The sequence below is a fragment of the Corvus brachyrhynchos genome, unplaced genomic scaffold, assembly GCF_000691975.1.
Source record: "Corvus brachyrhynchos isolate BGI_N302 unplaced genomic scaffold, ASM69197v1 scaffold61, whole genome shotgun sequence".
Classification (NCBI taxonomy): Eukaryota; Metazoa; Chordata; class Aves; order Passeriformes; family Corvidae; genus Corvus; species Corvus brachyrhynchos.
The window spans coordinates 5,733,636-5,760,423 of NW_008236478.1; the positions used below are offsets into that span (position 1 = coordinate 5,733,636).

General features: G+C 37.8%; 2 protein-coding genes across 11 annotated transcripts in view; one reads left to right on the forward strand and one right to left on the reverse strand.

Annotated features, from left to right (window-relative positions):
* The window catches only part of BLNK (B-cell linker), a 95,073-nt gene that overhangs the window by 59,210 nt on the left and 9,075 nt on the right, over positions 1-26,788 (reverse strand). For 7 of the 9 annotated variants that reach the window (XR_001859304.1, XM_017726064.1, XM_017726065.1 and 4 more), the window contains exon 3: positions 4,546-4,592. The exons of the other annotated variants lie outside the window; for them this stretch is intronic. Coding sequence is in view for 6 of the 7 variants with exons in the window: in XM_017726064.1 (XP_017581553.1) it covers positions 4,546-4,592 (47 nt within the window). In the remaining variant the exon portion in view is untranslated. The remainder of the gene's footprint in view (positions 1-4,545; positions 4,593-26,788) is intronic. 9 annotated transcript variants of the gene reach the window in all.
* DNTT (DNA nucleotidylexotransferase) overlaps positions 1-26,788 on the forward strand; it is a 162,450-nt gene that overhangs the window by 14,407 nt on the left and 121,255 nt on the right. The window contains exon 1 of one of the 2 annotated variants that reach the window (XM_017726071.1): positions 4,605-7,411. The exons of the other annotated variant lie outside the window; for it this stretch is intronic. The gene's annotated coding sequence lies outside the window, so the exon portion shown is untranslated. Of the gene's footprint in view, positions 1-4,604; positions 7,412-26,788 lie in introns of those variants that run through there. 2 annotated transcript variants of the gene reach the window in all.

Sequence of the window (26,788 nt, forward strand, 5' to 3'; positions counted from 1 at the left end):
TTGCTTTGCTGAACAAAAATTTCCTAGATCCTCCTGTGAACAGGAGAATATCCGGAGTTCATTCTAATCTTCAGGCAACGTCTGCCTCTGTAAATATTTGGTGCCTGGGTAGACTTTTCTCATAGCCTTTCTGTGCTAAAAATGACTAGATAATGCATAAAAATGGGATTTGAAGTGAGCTTCAGAGAGGCTTTTTTTTTTGCTTTTGGAATGTTTATAGCTGCCAAGGAAGTATCCTATAGTATTTTTCTGTAACACTAGAGTTACGTACTGGAAATGTGTTCTGGCCTCTTTTAGGCAACATTTTTTATTGGGAGGTCTCACTGTATAAAGAGGTATCTTCCGAATTTCCAGCCATGGCCTTTTGCAGTTTTGGGAATAAGTGAAGATTTTTCAGTGGCATTTAAGCTACAACAGAACCTAGGGAAAGCAAGGAACCAAATCTACTTATTTAGACATAAAACATTCAGCCTGAATCAGCACTGGTATTTAAAGGATACAGGGTAATAAGAAACCATTATGGTATATCCCAAGGATAGACGAAAATCTTCCCTGCTTACTAAGTATTGAAATAGAAGTCATCTACTGCCTTAGTTTTTCAGGGCAAAGCTTTCTCTGGAGTGGGGAAAGTCCAAATGGAGATTGTCTGCACAAGACAAGATTTCTGTACTGCTGGATCTTGCTTAAAGAGACAGCAAAAGCTCTTTGTCTTTACTATTTTTTTAAGGAAAAAGACTAGTTGTCATGGAAATCTCATTAATTTTATTAGTATTTTTGTTAGGATTTGTCTTTGGTTAAGTGTATTTAAGTGTTGATGTCTGTGTGAAAGCTGAAAAGTGAATTTTCCACATTAGGTTGTTTACCTTCCTAATAAAGAAATAAAAGAAAAAGTGTGAGTGGAGAGGGGAGAACAAAAAAGGTGTTAATGTGTGACATTTCTAGTTCTTGCAGTTTGAACTATGAAAGTGCAGCCATCTCAAGTGGAACACTTCAGCATTACAAAGGTACTTTCCTGGTATGTAACAGCTCATACAACTGAGAATTTGTTCATATGATTCAGGAAAAGATGTTGCCTGTTCTTGGAAGGCAAGGATGGAAAATTTCAGCTTGGAGTTCTTAAAAATTATGATCAAATAAAATAAAAAAGATGCTAGAAACTGATCTAGAAATCACTCTTAATTACAGAATACTTACTTGATTTAAGAATAGCAAATTTTTCTGCATATACTATAAATTCCTGGTGGAATAAAGTAGTAACATTTTTCACAGAAGTGAAAATTGATAGATGTTTATTTCAAGCAAAGGAGATCAAATGCTACCCACACCATAATTAAACAGAACTTGTAATTATGTGTTCTGCAACACAGCTCACTTATCACCCAGGATCTTCCATAACTGCATGTTGCTGTATACAAATGGTAAACTCAAGACTTGACACCTCAGACCTGATTTGCAGGTGAGGATTTCTCGTTTACCTGGCAATCTGTCACAGCCAGAACAGGCTTCTGAATTTGCACGTGATAGAAAGTACTGATTTTGTGATGAAAGATTTCAGTCCTGGTTTTGTAAAGTAGTCCCCAGAGCTCCCAAGCTGAGAGCAAAATTTATTCTGAGTTTGATCTGGGATGAATTTCTAATCACATTAGCTATAAATGCAGCCTTTTAATTTCACGGTCCCTGGGAAAATGAAACTTGGGTAAGCTGAAAACATTATGAAAAAACTTCTGCATAAACATCTGATACTGTAAGTCTTGGACTACCTACACTGAGGTGATGGAGCTGTAATTACATTTCTTTCTTGAGATGTGCTTCCAAATTTTGGATGTTTATAATTGAGTTATAGCCTACATGCTGGGTTTTGCTGAGTACAGTTGTAAATACCAATCTTATTTGCACAGCAAGACAGCATGTTTGGAAAGGCCTTAAGTTCCACTATTCTCATATATCTGTGGTATGAGGTTGATTATGGTACCTGCACTCTCTTATAAAGTGCTCCTGAATGTTGCATGATGTTCTATGTAGTGTTCTCTGCAGCATAAATGTTAGCACTGACTAAACAAGCCCATGACTGTAGCCAGTGGGATGTTTGAAACTGCTCTCATGGGAAGCATTTGGAAAGTACTGGCATTCTTGAGAGTGAACTAGGTGAGTGTTTTGGGTGATCTCAGGCTTTCAGGGTGAGAGTTTATCAAATGAATCTGCTGTGCAGAGTGAAAAAAGCACAAAGGTGCTTCTGCAGGAGGAAGGGCTTTAAGCAAAGCTCCAGATTTCAACATGATGTCAGGATTGCTGAAAACGTATAAACCTGTGAGAGCAGTTTGTTGCACAACCCCGGCAGCCAGCTCCAGAGAGGGTTTGGACCAGTGACTCAGTAGTCTGCTGTCCTGTGTTTGAAAGCAGCACCTCTCTTCTGACATTGTTTTGGCAAGTGGGGAAGAAAATCTTTCATTATTGCATTTCAGGGGTAGGGCAAGATACTAGTAGAGACCACAACTTGGTAATTTCACCTTAATATTCAGTAGTTGCTCAGAAGCAATCTAGGTAGACCTATGGCTTGAAGTGTAGGTGGGAACTAGTTTATATGGGGCTGTCATTAGGCTGTCAAAGCCAACATTGATATAGTAAACCCAATACAGTAAGAGACTTCATGAAAAGTGTAGTGCAAAAAAAGTTTACTTAAGGGTATCAAAACAGAATTACAATGATAAACTCTTTCCAGATAAACCATTTTGTCTTTTTTGCCCAGGAATTTTTTTCCCCTTAGAGAACAAGCACGGTACTGGCTAGAGGGAAAAGAGCCTTGCATTAAGTTAGTGGAGGTGTTTGGTACAGAGGGCAGGGAAGCACACTCAAGCATGGCTGCAGATTGCTCCTGGTACACCTGCCATGACATGTCCCAGCAAAATGGGGAATAACTCTGTTTTCACAGAGCACTTACAGCCTTGTAGACTCAGAATCTTGTGGAAAACAAGAATACCAAGTGTTGAACTAGAATGGGAAAGGCAAAGAGCCTTTGATGGTGGTCAGAGAACCTAACTCCTGCCTAATGAAGCCCTCATGAAGAAACTTTCATAAAGGCAGAGACCTGAAACCCTGGCCACTGCCAGGAGAAACACAGGATTTCAGTCTCACCTTGTCTGGCAATTACTCACTTTCTGTTTATCTGTCCTTAGTGTTTTGATCCATTGGGAATTACCTGCTGTATGAACATGCTTGAACAGGCCACTTAATCTGTCTTAGGTGGATCAATGTAGATCGTCTCCAGTTAAACTGTTTGAGTGCAGAACCTCAGGCAGTTTTTGCAGTAGCAAGTAGTATGAAGTAAGAGTAACAGATTTTAGAGTGGAAGTTGGTACTAGGGATACGACATCCACACTGTGAATTTAAGGAATTTTAATGCTTTAGACAACAGAATTCATATGGCAAAACACTTTTGTTATTCCAGTATACAATTTGAGAATTCAAAGCCTGAAAGCCCACATCAGTAGAAATGCAACTCTTGGCCTCAGTTCAATATATTTCTGTTTGCCCCAATATTGTAGTAGATCAGATTCATACATATCAGAAACAGAAGACATCTCCTTGGTTGACTTTATATTAATTCTCTCTACATTTTCTCTCAAAATGATGTCCCATCAGACTAAATTTCTTTGCAAGAAAGTCCTTTGATTTTTTTTTACTCATCTAGTTAATTATTAAATTAAACGCAGAAGAATATTTACCTATGCTCTCAACAAATTTCTGTCAGTAGGAATTGGAATTTAATGAGTAAAAATGCCTTCAAATCCATCCAGTTTCTTACCAATAGAGTGGAATTCAGAAAACAATTTGTAAATAGATCAATGTTTCCCCAGCCAGCGGGAGAGGGGAAAGCTACATGGAATAACAACAACCATTAGGTGAAGAAAGCAACACACTATATTAAACTGAAGTCTTCTTGGTTTTATTGGCTCATAGAGAAAATTCCCTAATATTATTTCTCTGTAGTACTGCAAGAGAAATAATATATTTGAACATTAAGGATATCCTTTGAAATGAACTTGACTTGTCACAAGTTTATATAAAGGCATTTCTCAACCATTATATCTATATTTACTTATTCAGTACTGTATTTAAATTCTATTTAAATTACTTTCAACATAGTGCTTTGTTAAATTGATCACTTAAATTGATCCATAAGTAGCAGATGAACCAATTCTGAAAATTTGACCTCAAATACCATACAAGCAAAGATCCTCTGTGTTTTGGAAAAAGTTGAACTTGTACTTCTACTAATATTATGGTTGTCCCTTTCTGTTCTGAGAAAGAATAACACCCAGCATCTGGTGCAGAAGAGACTTTCCTGTCAGCTGATCTGAACCATGGCTCTTGTAAACATTCCAGGATCCTAATCCTGAGGAAGTCCCACTCCTGTCAATTAATGTTAAAATTCACCTGAGCAAGAGGTTTCATTTCTCATTTTTCCTGATTCATTAACAGAGCAACTGTCAGAGTACAAATGTATTAGTTATTCAATGGGGAAACAGAAAATAATGGGACACTTACGGTTGGTGCATAGTTTTGAATCTGCTCAGCTCATAATCTAATGCATTCTGAAAAGAGAGAAAACAGGTTTTATATCTTAAATGATCATTTTAATCAAGAGCAATCCATGAAGTGAAATAAATGATATTTTATAAAGTGAATGAAAAAACAGTTTTTAGTTTTGTAGCTACATGCTTGTCTCATCTTGGTTAATGCTTAACTTTTTGCTATTGGCCTGTTGTAACATTTCTAGAAAGCTGGTAGCACACACTACGTTGTTAAACTGGAATTTTACCGGGCATGTGGTGGATTAAATTAGGCTGGTTAATGAATCATTCAAGAAGTGATAAGCAAACCATTTAATGTGGTCTCTTCACCACAGAATTTCTTTGGGTTTTTTTTACTCAAATCAGCAGATAAGTATAACAATGGCTGAGTGGAAGATACTTTAACAATGGCTGGGATATTATTTAACCTCATGTTTGGTCTGTTTTGGTTTTAAAGTTCTGCATGACTTCTCAACCCATGAAAAGCTGGTGATAAAAAAGAAATAGAATTTGTAGTGTTCTACCTTGGCACATAAAGTGCCCATTCTAGTGCTGAACAAGCTAATTCAGGTACTGGAAACAGTTTCACCAAATGATTTCAACGGTTTGTGTAGTTCTATATACCTTTCACCTCAATGTGAATGAGGAGTTCATGCACTGCTTTTGATGTTCAAGCTAGTGTGCAGCTTGCAGTCAAACTTCTTAAGTCAGAGTTTTAAATTAGTCTAAATTAAACCCTTTTTTAACTATGGATTTTTCTTTAGTGCAAAATTTCCAGTAAAGTCTTAGGATTGTACCAAGATGTGGGATTACGTGTTTTCAGTCCAGAAACCTTCTAATGCTAAAATTCCCCCTTTTTCAGTTTAGATTTCAGCAGAGGATAGGTCAGGCTGAAAATACGTCCATTTAATAGATGCAATTCTAACCATCCATCTGTTTCTGTGTTGGGAAGAGCAAATTAGTTTGTGTATTTTTTGACACTTCCTAGGCAGACCTACAGTGGATGTGAAATCTCTGAAATAGATACTTTCCAGTGAACTCAGTGATATTGAGTTCACTGTAATATGACTGATGTTTGCCCAGATCTATCTGTTTTTTCTGAATAATGCCCCAGCCATCAGTCCCAAACCATTTTGCCTTTTCTCTCACCATCTCATCAGCATGATAGATGAGTTTGTATCAGGCATACAAATGGAGACACTAATAATAAGTGTATGAGAGAAGATCAAGTGGAGAACATACACATTCTCAGAGAAAACATATTTCCTCAGTCTATATTTAAATTCTAGTGAATCTCTGCATTTCTCTGACATATTTGTTGTGAAAATATGCCATTTCAGACAGTAGAGAACCCCCTACATTTAATACTTAGCCTGTAATTATACTGTAACAGAAAGCAGCTGCATATCTACATGTAGTGGGTATGGTAATTAGCAGATGATCCAGCAGATCTGAAATCACCAAATTCCTGAGGAAATTTAAACTGTATTGAGCTGTGTGATTGCCATACAGGCCCATCTGGGCTCGTTTGGGCTTCATCAGCTGTAGTGATGACTCACCAAATTGCCGCTGCATATCAATGACCAGCCGGAATAGGGCCATTTCCTCACCACCTCTTGTACTTTTTCAGTAAGAGGTGGAGGCAGCTATGCTTTTTGTTGTAAAGGTTTGATTCTTGTTCACTCCCTTTTCTTTGCAAAACAGAGCATTTAAACCTTTACTTTGTGTGTCTGAAGATTGCCGGGGTATAATGGCTTGGTGATTTCAGAGAAATATCTTGTGTAACTTTCAGTCCTTCCAAGATGCTGTTTGCGAATGTGCTGCCTAAGCCCAGCCGCCTTTCCACACAGGCAAGTGCTGTGTGTATGGTCACATGGAGCCGTTTTTAAACTTGCAATGGAGCTTGGTAGAGAACGAAGCTATGGATCTAAGCAATTCCTTTACTGGGGAATTTTTTTATTGAGAGTTTTAACTTTTTTCTCCCCCTCCTCCGGGACAGTCTTTAATGATGGGATTATGCTATGTGGTTCTCTGAGGTTTGAGATGATGGATCTCTGGGTCCAGCTGAAAACTTTTTATTTTTTCCTTTAGTAAAATGCACTATTGATTGAAGGTAAGAGCTGCTGCTGCTCTGCAGCAGCAGAATTCTGGTCCTAGGAAAGGGTACAAAAATATCTTGCAAACTCAACAGTTTTGAAATTACATGGTAGGTTCTGTAGGAAGATGACTAATGCTTCCAGATTTTAATTAACCACTGCTTCTGTTGTTGGTTATGATATACGTTGTTAGTGATTCATATTGGCACGAATGGAATAAGTTGCAAATGAATATGTGTGATAAAGAAGAAGTTAAAGCAGTCTCTTTCCTGGAGGAATTTGAGTTGCCAAATATACAATGAGGAACTAAAGGGACAGAGTGTTCTTTAGTTTCATTTTCCCCCCTTTTTTCTGTTTTCTGTGTTTTGGTTTTTATGTTTATGGTTTCATATTAGAGCACAATTTAGAAAGCATATAAAAAAATCTGTTCTCTTCTAGCCTGCTGTTGATTTCCTCATTTCTGCTGGCTGCTTCATTCACCCAACATCAATTTTCTCAGTAACTCACTTAGCTCAGTAGCTCAGAGTAACCAAAATTCCTAGCTTGCAGATCGAGCCAACCAGCTTTGTTCTGCAGACAGCATCCTGGAGCGAGAGAAATGCTGTAGTAGTGCAAATGTTTGAGGTGTGTCTTTTGCTCCTTTACTTGCAGAAGCATATTTTGGACCTGAGCCTTTCCTGCTGTAGCTGCTTGCCACCATGGGTGCTGGCAAAGGAGACGCCTTGCATCAAAAGCAAAGAGAAGGTACAACCTGTGACGATCTGGAGCTGCAGACCCATAAATGGGTTTTGTGTATTTTCGTCTGGCTCGTGTGCATGGACTGTGCAGTACATGCAGAGTGATCTGGCATGTCTGAGGTGCTCTGCTTCAGTGCATGCGCTTGCAAGGGAGCAGCGTGTGTGCGGGTGGCTTACGTGCCTTGGCTGGGTGGGATTTAGGGCATTTTGCAGTCCTGGGGATGCCTGGTAGGCAGATAGGAGATAGCGAGTGTTGGTAGGAAGGTAAAAGGAATGGGGTAAAACGTTGCAACACAATACACAGCATATAGACCCCATCATCTGCCCCAGGCATAACACTTCTCTAAGGAAGGCTCTTAAGTCATGAACATTGCTGTCAGCAGTCATGGGACTTGATGTGTTTTGGATTCTGTGTTTGCTTTGGAGTTTTTTTGCCATGCTTTTACAGTTGCTGAGATCGTGCAGATGGATGGTTTCAGTGGAGTTGTTGCCTCAAAAAAGTTTTTGGATGTCTTTGGAGAAGGTTGTTGATAGAGTTGATTGCATGATGCAGTGTTTTGAAATTCATTGAAATACATCTTTCCCCTTCCTTCCTTTCCAGCCCTTTCTGGTAGGAAGGCACTTGTGTAAGATGGTTACAGCTGCAGGTGCAAAGAATACCTTGAACAATCCAGGAGAGCTGTGAAGGATCAGTAGGAGCTTGAAGATGTCAGATTTTGATGTGAATGAGGGTGAGGGGATTCCTTTGACATTATGATAGACAAACATACTGTGTTGCTAGATAAACTGTCAATATGTGGGCAGTACAGCTGCATGTAAGGTGACAGTCTTGTCATTACCTTACAAAAATTCAGAGCTACATTCTGTAATGTTGCCAGTTCTGAGCATGGACAGCTTTGGAAGTGTTTGTTGCTTTTTGTGTGTGTATGCATATATTTGAATGTAATAATGTATACTGAATTTGACTTCCTCCTAATTTTCTTCAATAATTTTTCTTTGGGGGGAGGGATTAAAGACAGATTTGCTTGACAAAAAGCAATTTCATTTTGCTGTGATAAAGTAAATACATAATATAGAAGTTCTGTGTTCAGTATGACCAAGTTTGTGTTAAGACTAGTTAATGAAAACTGTTTTCAAGAAAAGCACCTGGAAGGAGCTCCTTGATTAGGAGGAATGTACAACTGCATTTTTTACTTCTGAGAGACAGAGGTTTAGTGTATAAACAACAGCTATCTAAATTTAGGCAGTCAATGTAAGTAAAAATCTGAAAAATCATAAAATTTTAATAAGCCATATTAATGATATCCCTTATTAACTGGCATGGCAGCCTATCTGTAATTACTTTGGCATTTCTTAGTAAAAGTGTCCTTATGGAATATGAAAATATCTCTGGGAAATAAAAGTAAGATTTCAGTGCTGGCCTCTAGAGACACAACCTGAGCTATAGACTTTTGCCAGGTTATCTGGGAAAACCGGCCAGTGTCTCAGACTGAGTAAATAATGGAATAAATGCATAGAGGAAATTTTTATTTTTTTCTTAAATAAAGGAGATCTATGTCCCAAGGAGGTGGGGGAGAAGTGGAGAGAATGTAAATAAAATGTGAGATACTTAAAATTAAAGGTTAGTTCAGAAAGAATGACACAATAGAGAGCTGCTTCTATTGTGAACGAAGAATTACTGTTTTTAAGGGAATTGTCCATTTTAAAGTGTGTAAAACTGACATCTAGTGGCAGCAATAGCACTTTGTGTGCAAAGTGGCCTTATAGTGAGACCAGTTTGCATAGCAGATGAATGGATTTTAACTGTATTACATACTAAAATTGCAATTCTCTGTGCTTTATCTTGGTGTTACAGAGCACTTCCAACTAAATCTTGCTTATTTTAGTAATGTCTCATATAATGCCAGGTTGTGGGTCACCTTTCTGAATGCACAGCCTCATGCTAGAGAACTGATGAACAGTTTCATTAGAGGAGAAAAGGTTGAAAGGGGCATGAGGCTTAAAAAAAAGGTGAGGGTAAGAGTTACAGAATTTCATCAAGGTCAGCTGGGAAACTGCTTGGCAGCTACCAATTTTTGACCTCTTATGAACAAACAGGGGAAGTCTGGCCTCAGAGCTGTGATGTGTTTCTCAGGTGTGGCATTACTCACAAGTGTAAGCTCCTCTGGGAGGGGAAACAGGACTTTATGACCAAAACTGAGATCTCACATTAATTCAGGCAAGATATGTAGGCTATGAATTGATAAAGCATATGGATATGTGATTAAATCATTCCCATGTTCGTTTGCTGAATCATGGTTAATATATTCATTTCTCATTCATATTTTTATTCAAAGGGCATTAAAAAAATATTTTTCTTTTCTGTTTTGTGTAGCTTGTGTTGCTCGTGTCTTTGAAGAAAAAAATCCCTTGCTAAAACTCTGCAGGATGCCTGCCCCACTGAGGCTTTAATTTATCTTTGCCTCCAGTGCCATTATATACATAATGTATAAATTACTAATAACAAGCAAATATATGCAAAAATGAAGTATCGATTATTTTAAAAACTATTTTTAAAAACATGGCTTAGGGGCACCTATAGTCATATACCTATAGTCAAAGGGTGCAATTTAAAATGAACATAGAAAAATATAAAAGCATTATTCAAATCTATCTTCCAGATAATAAGATGAAAGACATCACCAATAGAAGACTGGGTGAAGACAAAGGCAAATCTGAAGGAAGAAGGGAAGTGAGTGTGCTTCAGTGAAAATGTAATTAGAAGTGTGGGGAAAAAAAATCATAGATTATTTTTTCTGAGTTAGCAGTTTGTGGCAAGAATTGCCAAATAATATTGGTCAATTTTTGATTGTAAGTGTTTCTTTTACAGTCTTCTCAGTTTATAATAACTGTTGCAAATATCTCAGAGATAAAAAATGTTGGTAGCATAATTCTAATGAAACATAACTCTGTGCAGTTTCAAGGCTGTGGTGAATCATATGCTGCCTCTATCATTCCATCTCTGTTACTTTCAAAACATGGTGAATCATATTTGTTGAACACAAATGTTGACATTCTGCAATGAGACTCAAGTCACAGTTATAGAAGTGGTATAAGAAACAGCAGCTGTCATTTCAGATAGGCAAGCCTGCTGCTTTAGTGGGAAAGCAGAGCCGAGCAGCAATCCTGTTTGCTTCAGAGCTGCTCTCTAAGGACAAGATTAGTTGTTAACAGTTGTGCCAGCCAGAGCTGGGAAATGGAATCTTATCTGTCCTGAACCTGGTAATCCACTGCAGGTGCTTAACAGTTGTAACATGCGTTTGACCTTTGGGGTCTGAGTGGGAGTGGTTGCAATGACATGAGGCCAATTGCTATGTGCAGAGTCGCTCTGACTTTGTCTGCACTCCCTGGGGCTTCTCCTTACCTCTTGGACACTGATGCCTTTCCAAAACTGTGGAAGCATAAGTCATGCTAGTAGCACCAGAATTGTTAATATACATGAGATCTCTAAGATTTCAGAGCAGCTGTCTCTGCACTTGGTTTATATAAACCCTTGCAGAGTACAAACGGAGTTGTATTGGTAGCAAGGGAATGTATTCAGGACATGCTTGTTGTAAATAGGACTGCTGGGGTTGGGTTTCTTGGTCCACAGTGGATTTGTCATCCATGATGGAATGCTGCTGTTATTTTGTCCTCAGGCATGCTTTTAGTTAAAAAACTGCCAATCTAATATTGTGTTACCAAGAGCTGTGTTCAGCATGTAATGGGAGTTTGAGATCTAGATGTTTCCCTTGCTGGAAGGAACAGTAGATTACTTCACATTCCTTAGGGCAGCTGGAAATACTTTATTACATTGATGGAGATCTGTCTGTAGTATTGCTGCTCTAACATTTCAAATCAAAACCAGAGGGTTTTTGGAATTATTTGATAAGGTTTAATATGCGTTGAGCTGTATGGTTCTGAGGAATCTGTACTGCCTCACCTACCACTTTTTTTAGCTGTTGAGATGTTAGAAACCTGTTTTTTCCTTGACTGAAAGATGTTTTCTTTCAATAGTAGCTCAGTGAACCCCTGTGGTTAGCATTGTTCTGAGGAAGCTGCCTATTGCAATAGTACCATCTTACATTAAGAGCTCAGTGAAACATTAAACTAGTTGACCCTTTATTCTTATATGTGCTATGAGTGGGTTCACCTATGATTTATTTGTTTATGACCTAGGGTTTCCAACCTGTTGTATACCCCAGGAGCTGTTTGCTTATACTTGACTGTCCAAGACTTTTTGAACCTGTCTTATTCAATCTCACATGTGGAATGAATGGTCTTCTCCTTGAGAACTGGCTGCAGAAATAGCTTTGTTCTAAGACAGACAGTAAGGTTTGATTTGTAAAATAAATCAGTTTATATAGTGCATACAATGGGAAAGTTCATGTTATTTTTCCTGGAACATGATGTCCCCATTAGTGTTAGGCTGACCTGATGGAGAGATGAGAGGTTTCCAAGGTTCTTTCAAAAATATACTTTCTTTCTCACTGAGAGTGTAAGGTTCTGTGGGCCAAGCTCTGTCTGTATTTGCATGTCCTTACTGAAAGGACATTTACTGGAACACAGAAAATAAAACCACTTCCCATATCTTTGTAGTAATGCACCACTATATGCTTAAGCAAATTGAGTTTCAGTGTTTGAAAGAGGAAGGAAGTCACCACATATAGAAATAACTGTGACCACCAGAAATTCAGCCTCAGCAAAAAGCAGCAGAGCCTCTGCTGATGTAGGCTGCAAGATTAGTAAGACTGATTTCTTTTTGTGAGAAAAGAGAATTCAAAAGAGCCAGCTGAAATTCTTCTAGCAGAACCATTTATCTCTAAAAATGCTTCATCAATGAAAACAAATTGTTTTTCAGGGCTTCTTTCACTTCATTGATGATTAAGAATCTATAAAAACTTGGTAAAGTTGAATCAATTCATTTTCATGTTTTTTAATATAAGGTAAAAGACCCAAATGAGGCATGTAAGCATTACTGCATTAGTGGTTCCAAAGCACTTTACTTTTACTTTTATGTGAGGTTTGCAGCTATTCCTTCTGAATCAGAGCAAAGGGAAATATTGTAGTGTCAAAAGTTCCATTTTTTGGCCACATCTAAGATTTTAGGCCTGGAAAATGTTTCCAGTCTGTAGTCAAAATGCCAAGAAACAGGACATGCTGCAGAAATGTCCTCAGTACAGAGGAGTCCTGCTGGAAGCAGACCTGGTGCTTTAAGAACTGACCTTTCTTCAGGACTCAGCCCAAGGTGTGAGTGCAATATGCTGTTGACCCAGCTTAATAATGACATAAAGCAGAATTGACACTGCCAGCTTCTGTTAATAATCTTGCCTTTGTCAGGGCTGAAACAGGTCTGAGGCCAGATGCTGCTTCCAGCTACCTGATCCTGTTCCAGTAACTGCATGCAGGTGATTTGAGTCAAGTGGTGCCCTTCTGTGTCTAGCTTATGCTGTGAAAACAAAGACTGTCCCTTGGCTGTGTGGTTATGTGCAGTTTCTTTCTAGCTCCTCTTTCCTATTGGAATAATCTGGTTTTGCTATTTGGTATTTCCTTAAGTGAGCAGACATCTCTGCAGGTATGAAAAAGTCCCTTCAGTTAATCTAATTTGCTTACTAAGGGAATGGGAGGAGGCAAGAGCTAAAATGGTTGTGGTGGTGGTGTTTTAGTACTTGAATATTGAATTAGTAGGAAGAGTAATGTCTGTGAACAATGGCTGAGGCTGAGTCAGTGCAAGATGCTCTGTGCATTGCACTGAAATACAAAACTCAGTTTTCTGGGTACTAATTGTTTCCATCCTGCCCTCATGAGGGACACTGAAAATGACAACAGGAAATAGCATATCAGGAATCAATTCTCAGGTCACTGGTAGCTGAGACTGGGGCAAGGACTCTTCTTTCTTCGGGGAAGGGAAGTTATCATCTTAGTGAACTGCAGTTATACAAGCCAAATAACTAAATACAGGTGCTCCCCAGGTGTGTCAGGCTGTTGGGAGCAGTGGGATCAATCTTTGAGAATCCCAGAAAGTGGGTGACATTGGACCTTCAGCTCTCCCCTGCTGGCCAAGGGCCTGGGAACTGTGCAGATGTGCTCCCTGCTGACACTGCCTGCAGAATCAGCTGCCTTCTGCTTTCCTGCATCTAGACAAAAGCAATTAGAACAAGAAGTGCTGGGAAATAGCTGAGCCTGAAAAAGCTGTAGAGAAGGGGTATGAGAATCATCTCACCTCTCAGAGCAAATACTATGGCAGAAGCTGTCAGCAGCAGTTAAGCTGTAACAGCAGTCTTAAAATCAAAACCTATATATTCTTGAAAGATTAAGCAAGAACATCTGCATAATTGTAAGCACATTACATTTCATCAAGGGAACTAGAAGTAGCAAATCTTAATTATAAGAACAAATACTCTTGCTGAATCAGGAAACCAAATGTGACTTAGTACATGCCTGTCTACCCTAAACACTTTGATGTTTAGGGTAATGGCTGGCTGTCTTCTCTTTAGAAATAAGCCACCTCATAAGCTCCTTGTGCATCTACATTGAAGAAACAATTTCAAATGCCTACACAGAAACGTGCTGAGCTATTTGACTTTGAAAGTTCTCCCTTTATAGTGGAATAGATTTGCTGTCCCTCCTTTGATACTGGTTTAGGGTTTTGAGGTAGGGCTTTAGTTCCACTGTTTAGATTTTAATAATCTCAGTGGTTATATCTATCCTATATAGGTACTCTTTAATTCACATAGTCACAAATATGTTGTGTATCTGTATCTGTAGGCGTCTTGAAAATGAGCACTTGATTTGCTTGATTCATATTACCTCAACCACAGCAAGCAACGTTATTAATAGTGAGTAATCACAGACTCCATCAGCAAGATCATGACTGCTGCATTTCAATGGCTGAAATAACTTTGTGAAAAGATAGACCTGAAGGTGCTGGCTGGCAGTCTTTACAAGTAGGACAAAATACTGTAATAGTGATAATTTAGGTAAGCAGCAGAGGTATCAAGATTGAGCACAATTAAGACCTCTTACTGTGAAGCACACATGCTAGGTCTGAGCTGCTGCAAGAACTCAGCCTTCACAACTGTTATGTGTTGAAAAGACCATCTGCCAGCAGTGCATGCAACATGTGGCCCTGGCTGAAACAGAAGAAACTATTTCTGCCCCTGGAGAAAAACAGCGACATGTGCCTATGTCTGTAAATATCTTTACTCAAAGCATGATCAAAATCTTTGTTGGGTCACAGCATGGTGAATGTGGATGAGGACTTCTAAGGTGGGGAGGAAGATAGGTATAGCACAGAGTGGTGACATGTCTCCTGGTCTGTGATAGAGAGCAGGGTGCTGCTTAGTGGTTTATGGCCGGGACAGCCCCAAATTTTGAGAGCCACATCTTGAAGGGGCAAAGCCAAAGGCTTGTACAGTATTAGTCAATGCTACCAGTGACACAAAGAGCTTTACGAACTTTCTCAGTATGTACTCGGTTACAAAGTGGTTAAGGATATTTGATTTAAACATCTGCTTTGTTTTTCTCAGTTTGGGAATTTGAAAGACAGCCTGTAGACAGAGCATTCCCTCCCCCATACCCCAATATCCTGTTGTTCTTGGATGCCATTAAATTTGTTAGTGTGCTTAAGTGGTTTAATTAAAGTCTTTTCTGGTTTAATGCAATCAACAGTGTCTTCTGTCAGTGCAACATGTCTGGTCCTAATGATGCTTCTGGGTGATAGATGTTGTGGGGATAGCTATCAAGGTGGAGAGTAACTTAATTTGAGAGGTTTGATTTCCTTTTACTTTAGCTGTCAAGACCTGAACAGATAGCATCAGTTAGAAAGAAGCAAAGGAAAAAGTGCTTTGAAAGTTTTTCACCTCCTTTGTTCTTATATGGAAATTTAAGGGTATAATGACCTGTTTGTTAGGTGATGTATATCTATCTAATAGATGTTAAACTGTTAGACAATTTCAACAGGAAAAAGGACATCTAGTTTTGGATACAGGACTCATCATATTAGGTTGAAGTTATGGTGTTCATGTGCGTATATATTGCTTTACAGAGTATCAGTATGTAAGTGATACAGTATTTGTGTTTTTTATACTTCTATATTGCTGCTTGGTCTTTACACATGAACATTTATTTATTTGGATTTCATGCTAGATCTGCATATTTAATCAAGGTCCTGGGGTACCCAGCATGTGCATCTTTCCCTTCCCCCTCAGCGTGATGAATCTTCATAAATGAAAATATTGGTCTTTTTCTCTTTGACACTTCAAGGTAGCCAGTGAAGTCTGTCTATGTCTGAAGTACTCAAACCTTTTAAGTATTCTGATTTTATAATCCTGCTGTTAGTACATTCAGCATTGATTTTATAGCATTAGCTACTGTTCAGGAATGCAAGTGAAACAGACTTCCTTTTGGCTCATTCTAGAAGTGACCCAAGTTAACTGTGAGCAAGGCAATTAGTGTGGGTTATAAGAATGATGCCAAATGTCATGGCAATGACTCTTCCACTATATATAAACATACATGAATCTACTTTAGAGAGGACTTTTTCTACCCATTTGTAAAATTTAAATTACGGTAGTTAGCAAGCATGGCTCTTGAAGTGAAATAAATACCAGAATATGTATTTAAAGTGTCTAAAAATAAATATTTTGGTTTCAAGGCTTTATAAGTCAATGACCCAACATGCTGTTGACAACCAAGATTAAATGATTACAAGAAATTCCAAATTTCCCCTGACATACAGACACTGTTTCCTTTCCTGGCAGTTCATGAAATAACTCTTGAATTTCAGTGTGCTGCCATTGGACCATTTTGGAGCAGTATGTCTTTAAATCTATTAGCAAGCTTGTGCAGAGTTCAGAGTGTGAGGAGAAAAGAAAAGCAGCATGTTTTCTTTGAGAAAAGTTGAGCTTTGAAAGCAACTGGAAGTTTCGGAATGTTAAAATACAAACCAGCTGAGATATATTAATGGGCAAAGAGCAAGAGAAGAGGTCAAAACCGTTCATGCAAATATCTTTTCACATAATTTCAAAAATAAACTCATTCCAGGAAAACAATACCCATATTTGTGAACAGTTCTAATATTAGTCTGTCATGATAATGGTATCTGAAAGCCAGTGATATTTATACTGGGATGAAAGCGACCAGCATGTTAACTTTAAATTGCTCTCCTAACCCCAGTTTCCCTGTGTGTGGGAGTATTTCTTTTTAGGAAAAAGGTCACTGTTGGTTAACTTTCTCTCCCTTTCTCACCCTCAAGCCATTGACTGATACTGAAATTTAGCTTACAGCGAGTATTTCCATTTTTACATTTAAATGCTTTAATCAAGGTTTTAAAGAAATGTATTGTGCAGAGTGACTGTCAGTGTTGTTTACATGAAGAAACAAACTAGTAATTGTGTGAACATTGTGCACTAATATAAAAAACATATGCTGGTCTCTAAATGATTTGATGATTTGTGAAAGTCAAGAGGCAATAATGGATGATCATATTGCATAACAGCCATCCTTACAATTGGACATACGCTTGTAAAACACAAAAAGAACACAAAAAGAGAGAACATTTGAATTTTGATATATCAATTATCAACTGCTGACAAATTGTTTGTTTATTAGAAGTTAATCCCCCACTGTTAAAAGGTTTGTGATGAGTTCAATATCAATGTGAATCCAGCTCTTTTTAAATTGACCATGAGTAAAATAAAATAACTGTTTTGGATAAAACCAGTCAATTTTGATTACTTAAATTTCTTCATAGTTCAGTAAATACTGCAAGTACTATTTTTTAGCATGGCTTTCCACATTCATTCTGGTGATTAAAGCTGCTAGCCATGACCATATTACTTCAATTATAGGATGGAACTACTTGTAGCTATTTCTGGTGCAATAAAAGTATAAAAAATGAAAAAAATTAAACTCTCTAATAATGGAGGATGCTGATGAATTGGATGGGTGTTGTTGCTAAATCTGTATTTTACATTCACTTATTTTTCTTGGAGGGGAGAGAAGCACAGGTTTTAAACTTCAGATATGCAGGCTTAGAAAATAAAATCAATTTAGAAACTTGTCCTTATAAATGAATGAAATAACCCATAGTGGTGTGTACCTCCTACATAAATCAAAACAGAAGTATTGTATTTTTAGTCTAGAAAAGTAAAACATAAAGTAATAAAAGTAAATTTTATTTTTACTTAGTACTTTCTACTGATTTTTACGTGACTCTATTTACCCAGCCAAATAGTATACCTGCATAGTATGACCAGATATCTTCTAGAATACTTAAATATGGAAAACCAAATTATATAATTTCTATTGCATTACCTGCCAAGTAAAAGACCCTGGCATTTTCCACTCTAATATGTTTGTTAAATGATTATGTCTTCCCACTATTATCCACATGTGAGAGGGGGAATCTGTAACTCATTTGAATGTGTGTGAGGTGCACAAGATCAGATGGTGGATGTTGGGAGAGTTGTTGAACTGACTGATAACCAGGCTTTTGCAGTGTGTCTGTGACTCTGGGTACTGTTTAACATGACAAAAGTGGCTCTATTTGGCTTTAGCTGATTAAAATTAATGAATAGGGGTTACTTTGAGCTGAAGCTCAACAAAGGCAAAAATCGTATCCAAGGAACTCTTGATGTTGCAGATATACTTCATGTTATGTTGTGGAAATTCAGCTATTGTCTGCCAATATCAAATGATACCAGTTTTATCTGGGCTGACCAAATGGATATTTCTCGCATTTGGAACCAATGTGGTGGTTTGTGTTGGGATGAAAAACATAGGAAAACATAAAAAACCTCCTATGACCTAATTGTTGAGTTCCTCAGTTTCATATATTTCTGAATTTATTCATGAGCACAGTCACAAAAGTCCTTCAAGACCCAACAGAAAATGTAGCTCTACCCTGTAAAAATCAAGAATACTTAATTGGATAGGGAAAAGGAAGAAAGGATAACACCATAAATAATGCATGGTACAGTTCTAAAAAACACTGAAATTTTGTCAGTAGAGGACTTTCTGTTTGGAAAGTGTATATATGACCAAATAAACCCCAGGCTTTGGGGATGATACACTTGCAGAATTTATTTGCTCTTTTTTCCTACTGCCTCTTCAAAATTCGGTGCTGTGTTTGTACAGATGTATTTCAGATACTCTGAAACCACCTGAATCAAAAACATTCAGGTAAAAGATTGAGGTTTTGAGGTTGATTTGTTTGTTTGTTCCAGTGAAGAGTCTTTTTCTCTTAGTGTGATGCTGGCACATAAGACATTTCTCTAATCTGCTTTTTATATACTACAGGACGCAGACAATCTAATGCACAAATGAAGTGATGCATTTTCCTCTTCACAGGAAAGTAGGGGTTAAGGGCAAATGCCAACATTTGCCTTGAGTAGTTCTGAGTGAGTAAAATAGGTCACCAGCTATGAATAGATAACATATGTTTGTAGTCTAATGCCTGTATTTTTTTTAACCAAAAATTTTTATGACTTGTTAGATTCGTTGTATCTCATCCTGCATTCAGATGGTTAAGCACCTTGCCTACTCATATTATGCTGATTAGATGTTCTAGATGTCTACTGGGACATTAAAGTAAGTTTGGTAGAAAATCAACTTTTTACTCTATCAGAGTCGTACCATGAGAAATCAACCCCTGCGCATTTGTAAGGTTTTAATAGTTCTCAGTCCTATGCTTTTCAAGGACTGTGTTGCAATGGATGCAGAAAATAACACCTTTTAAAAGTGTAAATTGCATTGAAGTAGCAGGGGACAGAATAGTTAAACTGTTAATTGAAAAAACCCAGCTACACAGGAACATTGGAGGAAATAAATAGAAAAGCAAAGGAACAAAATAAAAGTCTTCTATAGCAGGTCAAAACAATATTAATAAACAATTTAAAATATCTTTTGTAGGAATTTTGTGTCTATCTGCTTATTAATGTGAAGTCAAATGCTGCAGGTAAGAGTGCCTAGAGGAAATCAAGTACCCTACAAACAGGACCTGTGTTTCTGCATTTGACACACTAATGTGAATTTTGGATTGAATTTACTCTTCAGTATTCCAGGGGCCTAAAATACATGAAATGATTGAAATTCTTACTCTTCTAAGCACTGTTTTTGTAGGACCTCTGGGAATTCTAAATTCTTTCCAACATGCTTCTTCCTGAGCACCAGTGTGTGATGTGGTTTCCCAGCAGTCCAACCTAAACTTCAAGCCAGATTCCCTAATGGTAAGGTCTGTACTTGTGCACGAAATTGGCACTGGGAAAACTCATGAAAGAACTCTGCAACTGCATTTGTGTGTGCTTTGTTTTTATTTTTTAATGTGGGCAAATTCCATAAGTTTTTAGATATGGAAAGATTGATAAATATTTAATAGTGTTTTTTGAGCCATTCTAGGAATGGCTGGAAGCTTTTGCTCTTAGCAGTATGCTGGTTGTGCAAGACATCTGCTGATCATTTTAAATTAAAGACAATATTACATTGAAATTTAGCAGTCACTACATTAGTAGCAATCTATAGGGTTGGGTTAGTGTTCCTGTTTCGTTTGCTTTTTTTTTTTCCTTTCCTGTAGAATCGTCCTTATTCAGAGCAGATGTCATCCTATAAAAAACCCCAGGATGGCTTCATTTCATTAAGGGGAAACTCCCTGACACTTGGTAACTTCATGGACTTTCATTTTAGGTGCGTTAAGCTTTTTAATATAGCCATAACAGCTCAGTCAGCATCAGCAAAATGTGCTCAGGTTATTGTGGGTTGTATCTAAATCTTAGGCTACAACTGTGTCTAAGTGAAAATCTACCAGCAGGACTGTCCTGGCATAATCGTCCTCATGTAACACCCCTGTGGTTGTCCTGTGGGGGTAACAGTGTACTTGTTTTGCTTTCATTCATGTCACTTTACAATTAGTAGCTTTGGAGCTGCAGTATCTAGACATGTTTTAACAAAAGGGTATTCCTTTCTCTGCTTTTTTTTTTTTTTTTGAAATGCAAGTTCCTTTAATTTTTTTCAATAATTATTTCTGGCCATCTTTCATTTCTGCACTTAGGACTCCATTTAGTTCTTTGATTGATTAAGAATAGTAGGTGGAAATGTATCTCCTTGGAAATTTATCTCATTTTGGCACTACCATCACCCACTGCCTCAAGTAAAGTGTTAATATTCGAGGCCTTTCCAGGTTCCCCCTGTTTGGAATAGAGACTTTAGTCTAAAGTCAGCTGTACTTAATGCAATCCTGTTTTTACATAGAAAGCTCATAAAGTCCTTCCTTTCTGAACTCAGTAGAAACAGACAACTTAAAACTCCAGACTCTTCCCAGCCTATTCCCAAGGAGCCTTTTCTCCCTGCTATATTGTCTGGTTCTCACAGGATTTTCTTGTTTTCAGTGGAGTTGTATATGTATTCACCTTTCCAAACCAATGGAGCCCTAAAAGCTGTCCCTTTCTTGGAAAAACTCTTCTACAACATCAATTTTTAACCTTGTTCATGCCTTCTCATGAGAATTGCTAATATTCAGCTGGCTTTAGCCTTTACTGCAGAAAAGTTGATTTTCCCAGAAGCCTTCAGAAATCTCTCTCAGGTTAAGAGCACTATGGTGCCCCTCTTCACCTGCCTCTTTAAGGATGAAATAAAGACTGGAGAATTAGGAGTTTATTGCTTTGTATTGGAAACAGATAATGTGAAAGCAGAAGGACTAAATTCTGATTAGGCATGCTAAAGATTTCTGAAATGGTTAGCAGCTGGTATTTAACAATGGGGGAGTGATTATAGTTTCTGGCTCGATTTTTTTAAACATTACTAATGATTTTGGACATTAGTGTTGTGAAGCAACTTACATGCATTGTAAAATACCCTGATCTTTCATGAAGGAAAGAGTACTAAAGAAACCAAAATGAAGATTCTTCTAATCACAAATTCTCAAAAGAAGGGGTGCACTTTTGTAACTGGGATATTTGAACAAAACAGAAAGAGGAGGAAATTAAAAATTGCAAAACTCTGGACTTCTATTTTTCAGTTAAGGGCTTACAAAGTCCACATTAGAAACTATGACACAATGGCTTAATTTCCACAACTTCTCACATTCTTCTTCATGTTCCCTGAACTTGAAAGGTACACAAAACTTAACATTTAAAATTATCAGTAAACTTTAAGAACAAAGAATTCTGCATCAAAAGATATTCCTTTAATCCATATTTAATGTAATTATGACTAACATGACATTTAGAATTTGATTGAATTGTTGTGTGCTGGAGCTTAAAGACTGGAAAGCAGACAAGCACTTCGTATCCTTTGCAGCTACTGCATAAAACACAAAAAAATTATGTTCAAATAATTTCTGGCAGCAGCATTTGGAATATGAATAGAAATGCTCTTCTGTCACAGAAAATAAAATAACGGGCCACTCCTGCAATAAATACTTTTGCAGTGGCTCAGGATTTTTTACTGCAGGATTCCATTGCTAGTTTATGACATTAGACAATTTTATTAAATTGCTTTTGAGATATTTGAAAATGCTTGGCAGGAAAATAATTCAAAATGATTGGATAAAATTCAGTTTCTAAGCTAACAATAATGGGAATCCAGTGATAATGATGTTTGACTTTGTATCTCAGTCTAATAATTTCTTTTGAGCTTTTTATTTATTAATATTCATATATGTTTAACTAATAACTTGATAGCTAAAATCACTTGTATTCTTGTGTGCCAAGAATGATGCATATCTTCATAGTGCCCTACATTTCAGAAATTATATATACATTCAGTAATCTAGCTTCATATTTCTTTTCCTTTTTTTTTTTTTGAGAATAAGGATAAATATGCAAATTTTGCTTTTACTTTACAGTTGCCTCATGCTTTGATGATGCATGAATGTGTAATACCCTTGTACCTTACGACTTCATTGAAGATGGTTGATAAGCAGAAGAGGTGCTAAGCTGTAAAATACCTTTCTTTAGCCCATGTCTCTTTAAGATGGCTCTTTGCTTCTAGTTACTTGATAAGTTAAACAACATTTGTCTTCTTTCTAAGACATGTTCTTACCATTTTCCTCTTCTTGAAATGACTCTAAGTAACTGATTCTGCTTTCAGAAACAGTTTCCTATTTGGTTAGAAACAGTAAGAAACAGAGCCAAAGCCCTCTGTAGCTGGCAGCTGCTGATGTTCAGGGCGACCTAGGGATCTGTTCTTACCTGTCCCTTTGCTCCCTCCCCCACTGCATCGCTGCAAGAATTGCTCGGGGGCGAAGCTTGCACTGCCCTACTCTTTGTTACATTTTCTGCCTTCTCTTTTAATGCTTTGCACCTATTTCCGTGGAGAAGAAATGATTTTCAGTTTCTACCTACCCTGAAAACTTTCATTTTAAGTGACTTTATTTTAACTGTGTTTTCAAAGTCTGTAAAGTACTTGCTAAAGGGATAGGTGCTGAGATCACTTGTCTTTGCATAAAGAAGACAAAGCGCTCAAGGTGCCCAGCTCCTGCTACTATCCACTCTTCATTTAGAAAGTGAGCACAGTCTGTAGAAATACCTGGAAATTGAGGCGTTTCTGAAAATGCACTTCTGATATCTAAGCCACTTCTGCTGCTTCTGACAGGAAACCTTTACATCTGAGAAGAATGGAAATGAGGAATCTCTGAAGGAGCGTAAATCCATGAGGAATGTCAGCAGGAGAAATTTCAATCCATGCCCAATAGAAAATAATTAAGGAGCAAAGGGAAGGAGAACCCTGGCTAAAAGAGGAGCAGAAACAAAGCACTGGGTGTTGGAAGGCGCTGAAGGCAAGGAGGTCTAAAAGGGGGAGCGGGCTCAGTCACCGTGAAATGCAGAGGGGAAAGGTGACAGGGAAGGTGTCAGATGGTAGACAAATAGGAGAAAGCAATGTCAGAGGAATAAAAGCTGTGTAAAAATACAATTCAATTAATGTAGTTACATGGCCTAATTAATTTTTGTAGCTGAAAATGTGTATTTTTGTAACATCAATTTTCTGTGGTGAACAATCAGGTTTTTTTGCCATGGTAACCTTCTGTGCTTGCCAAAGGTAGGACAAACAATGGGTATGCCAAAACACTTGGGTATGCCAAAACATTAATATTAAAATTTTGTGTCATTGTAAAAAGCTTAGGGCTTTCTGAGGTGTGCAATATATTATTAAACCCTGGATATGGACTTGTGGCCTTAAGGTGTCAACTGCCAGCCCAAGGGTGTGACTCAATAGTACCTGCGACTTGTACCATGTTTCTCTGAATTACCTAAGCTTTCTGTGCTTGCTTGACACCCAGGGAAAACACTGCAAGAGTCTTTTGGCTCTTTCCCAGAAGAATTAGGTTATAAGAATATACTTAATAAGTCTTTAATTTCTTTTGTATATATAGGACCTAGAAAAGAATTTTTCTCCCCCCTCTGGAAACTCAAGACATTCATGGTCTGAATTTTATTTGTAAGACTAAATATACAGGGATGGATGTCAGATCAATCTGAACAGAACCCAATGCTGGTTACCTTTTTTCCAAGACAATATCCAAGCAGCCTAAAACAATATTAATGTCTTTCCACCTGTTCCCATATCCCATGCTGTGAAAATATCACTTGTAGCATTGGGAAATACTCTTTTAGCTGAAACTGGGGAAGGTGGGACTCTGAAGATTTTTGAATAGCGACAGAGGAGTTCTAAGTGTGGTGTGTTTGGCTGCTCTGGTCACTATTGAAAGCAGATGTGGTTCCTGTCCTTTCCTGTCTGCTGCTTCTGCATTGCAGGGATGGGAGGGAGCACCCAAGTGAGATGAGAGTTGCTTTTTCTGGACAAGAGTTGCTTTTTCTCAGTAGCAATGCTGACAGAAATGGATGTCAAAGGACAGGCTTGGTGAGTTGAACCTGACAAGCTCTGGCAGTGTTTTACACTGGCACAGAGCCAGGAATCTCCCACAGGAAGACACAGGTTCCATTTTCTAAATATTATTCAGAAATCCCCTGTAGAGTATTGGTGAATAATATGGCTCTGGTTTTCTCCAGGGCATTCCTATTCCAGCCATGGAATTTGAAACACATTTTGAAAGAGCAAGAAAGAGGAGAAGTACATGAAAGTTGTTTAGAATCAATATCTGACAATTTTTGCTGTGTTAAGATTTCTTTTAGTAAATTTCCATATACAAATCTATTAAGAAAGTCTCCTATTTTCAGTTCTAAAGTTCAGGTAAAACTTCACTGTTTTTTATATCTTTTGCAATCTGTCACTGGGAATTCAAAACTGAATTTAAAAAAAACATCAAACAAGCAACCTACACTTAGAGGGAACTGAAAAGCAGGAGCACAGTGTAGAAAGTTCGAACATTAAAAGGCAAGAGAATATAATATGCTCTGTGCAATGCAGCTGTGGCTTAATGCTGATTTGCACATTAGGACTAGATTAGCATCACTCAGACATGAGCTGCATATTGAGTAACTATCACAAGTATGGTACTATTGATGAAAAATGAAACTGCATGGTGCGCTTCAGATCTAATATACCATCCTTTTGTGTTTTTAGGTTCAACAGAAGTGTAAAGGAAGAGCTATTACTTCTAAATTTTTATGAAATGCATGTAATTTAGTTTCCTATAAAAGTTCAGTTTGATACTCAGTATGTTTATAAAACAGAATATGATATTACCATAAAAATGATTGGGTTTTAGCCACTCAAAGGCAAGAAATATTCAAAGAAATGACCATATAAATGTTGATTACTTCTATTCTGAAGGCAGTCAAATTGATTTGAGGTGTTGTGGCCAACTTATCACAGATTTTGTGGCTATAATGCCTGCATGACTTGACTTTGAACATTTTAAATTTCAAAAAGACCTTAGTCTTGATATATTTGTTTGATTCACTTTCAAATAAAATGCAATTTGCATTTGACATGGATATGTTGTGCAGGACAGCTCCCTAAGTCGTTTTGTATTAGTTCAGTGGTGAGCTTTAGGATAATTACCTTTTGCAGCATTTCCCCAATATTTGACAATATTTGTCTTTGGAAAAATTAAAAGGATGAGTGTCCTTGCTGAAAAACCAGGAAATAAAGGCACATCTGGTGGGTTGGTGTTTATATCTTTGATAAAATGCAGTGTGCTGGCTGCAGATCTTTCTTTCCAGGAAAGCTTCCCTCCACTGCTGCCTAGAAGTGGGCTGGCACTGCCTCTGGGTGTTGGCATATCTCACTGGCACAAAACTCTTGTACTGCATATGCTTAAGGTGTCAGTGCCATAGCAGTGGTTTGGGGCAGGCTGGAAGAGTCACACAGTGAGAAGAAGGGCTTGTCTGGGAGTTGTGAAGGGTGGGATGGATAGGCACTGGGGTGGTTCCCCTTGGGCTGCCCTCCCTGCCTTCACAGGCACTCGGACATGCCTTCTGCAGCTGTGATGGAAGAGAGTTTTTCAGCCCATGCAAAGGTAAAACAGTAACTTGTGCCTCTCTGAATGTGCAGTGGGGGAAGCTCACTGTGTTCTCATGTCAAATACCACAGAGTTGCTTTCTTCTTTGTCTGCCAGGCTAAAAGGAATTTTCATTTTTCTGGTGATTGCTAACAGATTTCATAGCAAAACCAGATCTGTATCTAAATATTCATCTAACATTGGCTAAACACACAGAAACACTGCACATGTATTGTGACATCTAAATGTGTGCACAGGGTCTCTATGCACACACAGCAGCAAACTTGTATTTGCTTTTTGAAAATTATTATGCAAAAGTAAATCTGTCACTTCTATTTAGTTGATAGCATCAAGCTTGTTCAAGTGTTTTGTTTTATGGGTTTTGGGTTTAGTTTTTTTGGTTCACTGCTGTGTATTGATAGATGGCCAGCTTTTCTCTAGTGATTCTGAGCTCAATATCCAAAGGTGATATTGAGCTTCTTTTTAGACTCTGCAGATAGCAGTAGAAGGAAATCATATGCATCTTATAACTGAAGGATAAACTGAAGTGCAAAACCTCAGATCCTTGCCAAAGGCAGCTAACAGACACATAACAGCTTCAGGGGTTTTGGGATTTTTGAATTCTGGAAAAATTGGTATCTACACAAAACAGTAGATCCAGTTAGGGAATCACACTATAAGTCATGCAGACAGAAATTCAGATTTTAAGTGGAAGTGTCTGACATCTGGTTATTCCACTGTATATTGCTAAGGTAGATTTACTAAGGTTGTGCTTTCTAAATCACACCTTGTAGCAGATAAGGAACATTTAATTTCTGGCATGGTACAGATTTCTTGTATATTAGGCTAGGAGCTTGGAATAAAAAACTTGACTGTTGATTTAATTACTTTTAAATTAATATATTTGTTAGCTTGTACATAGGAGAGCAACATCTTACAATTACCCAAATAAGGCTATTAATGATG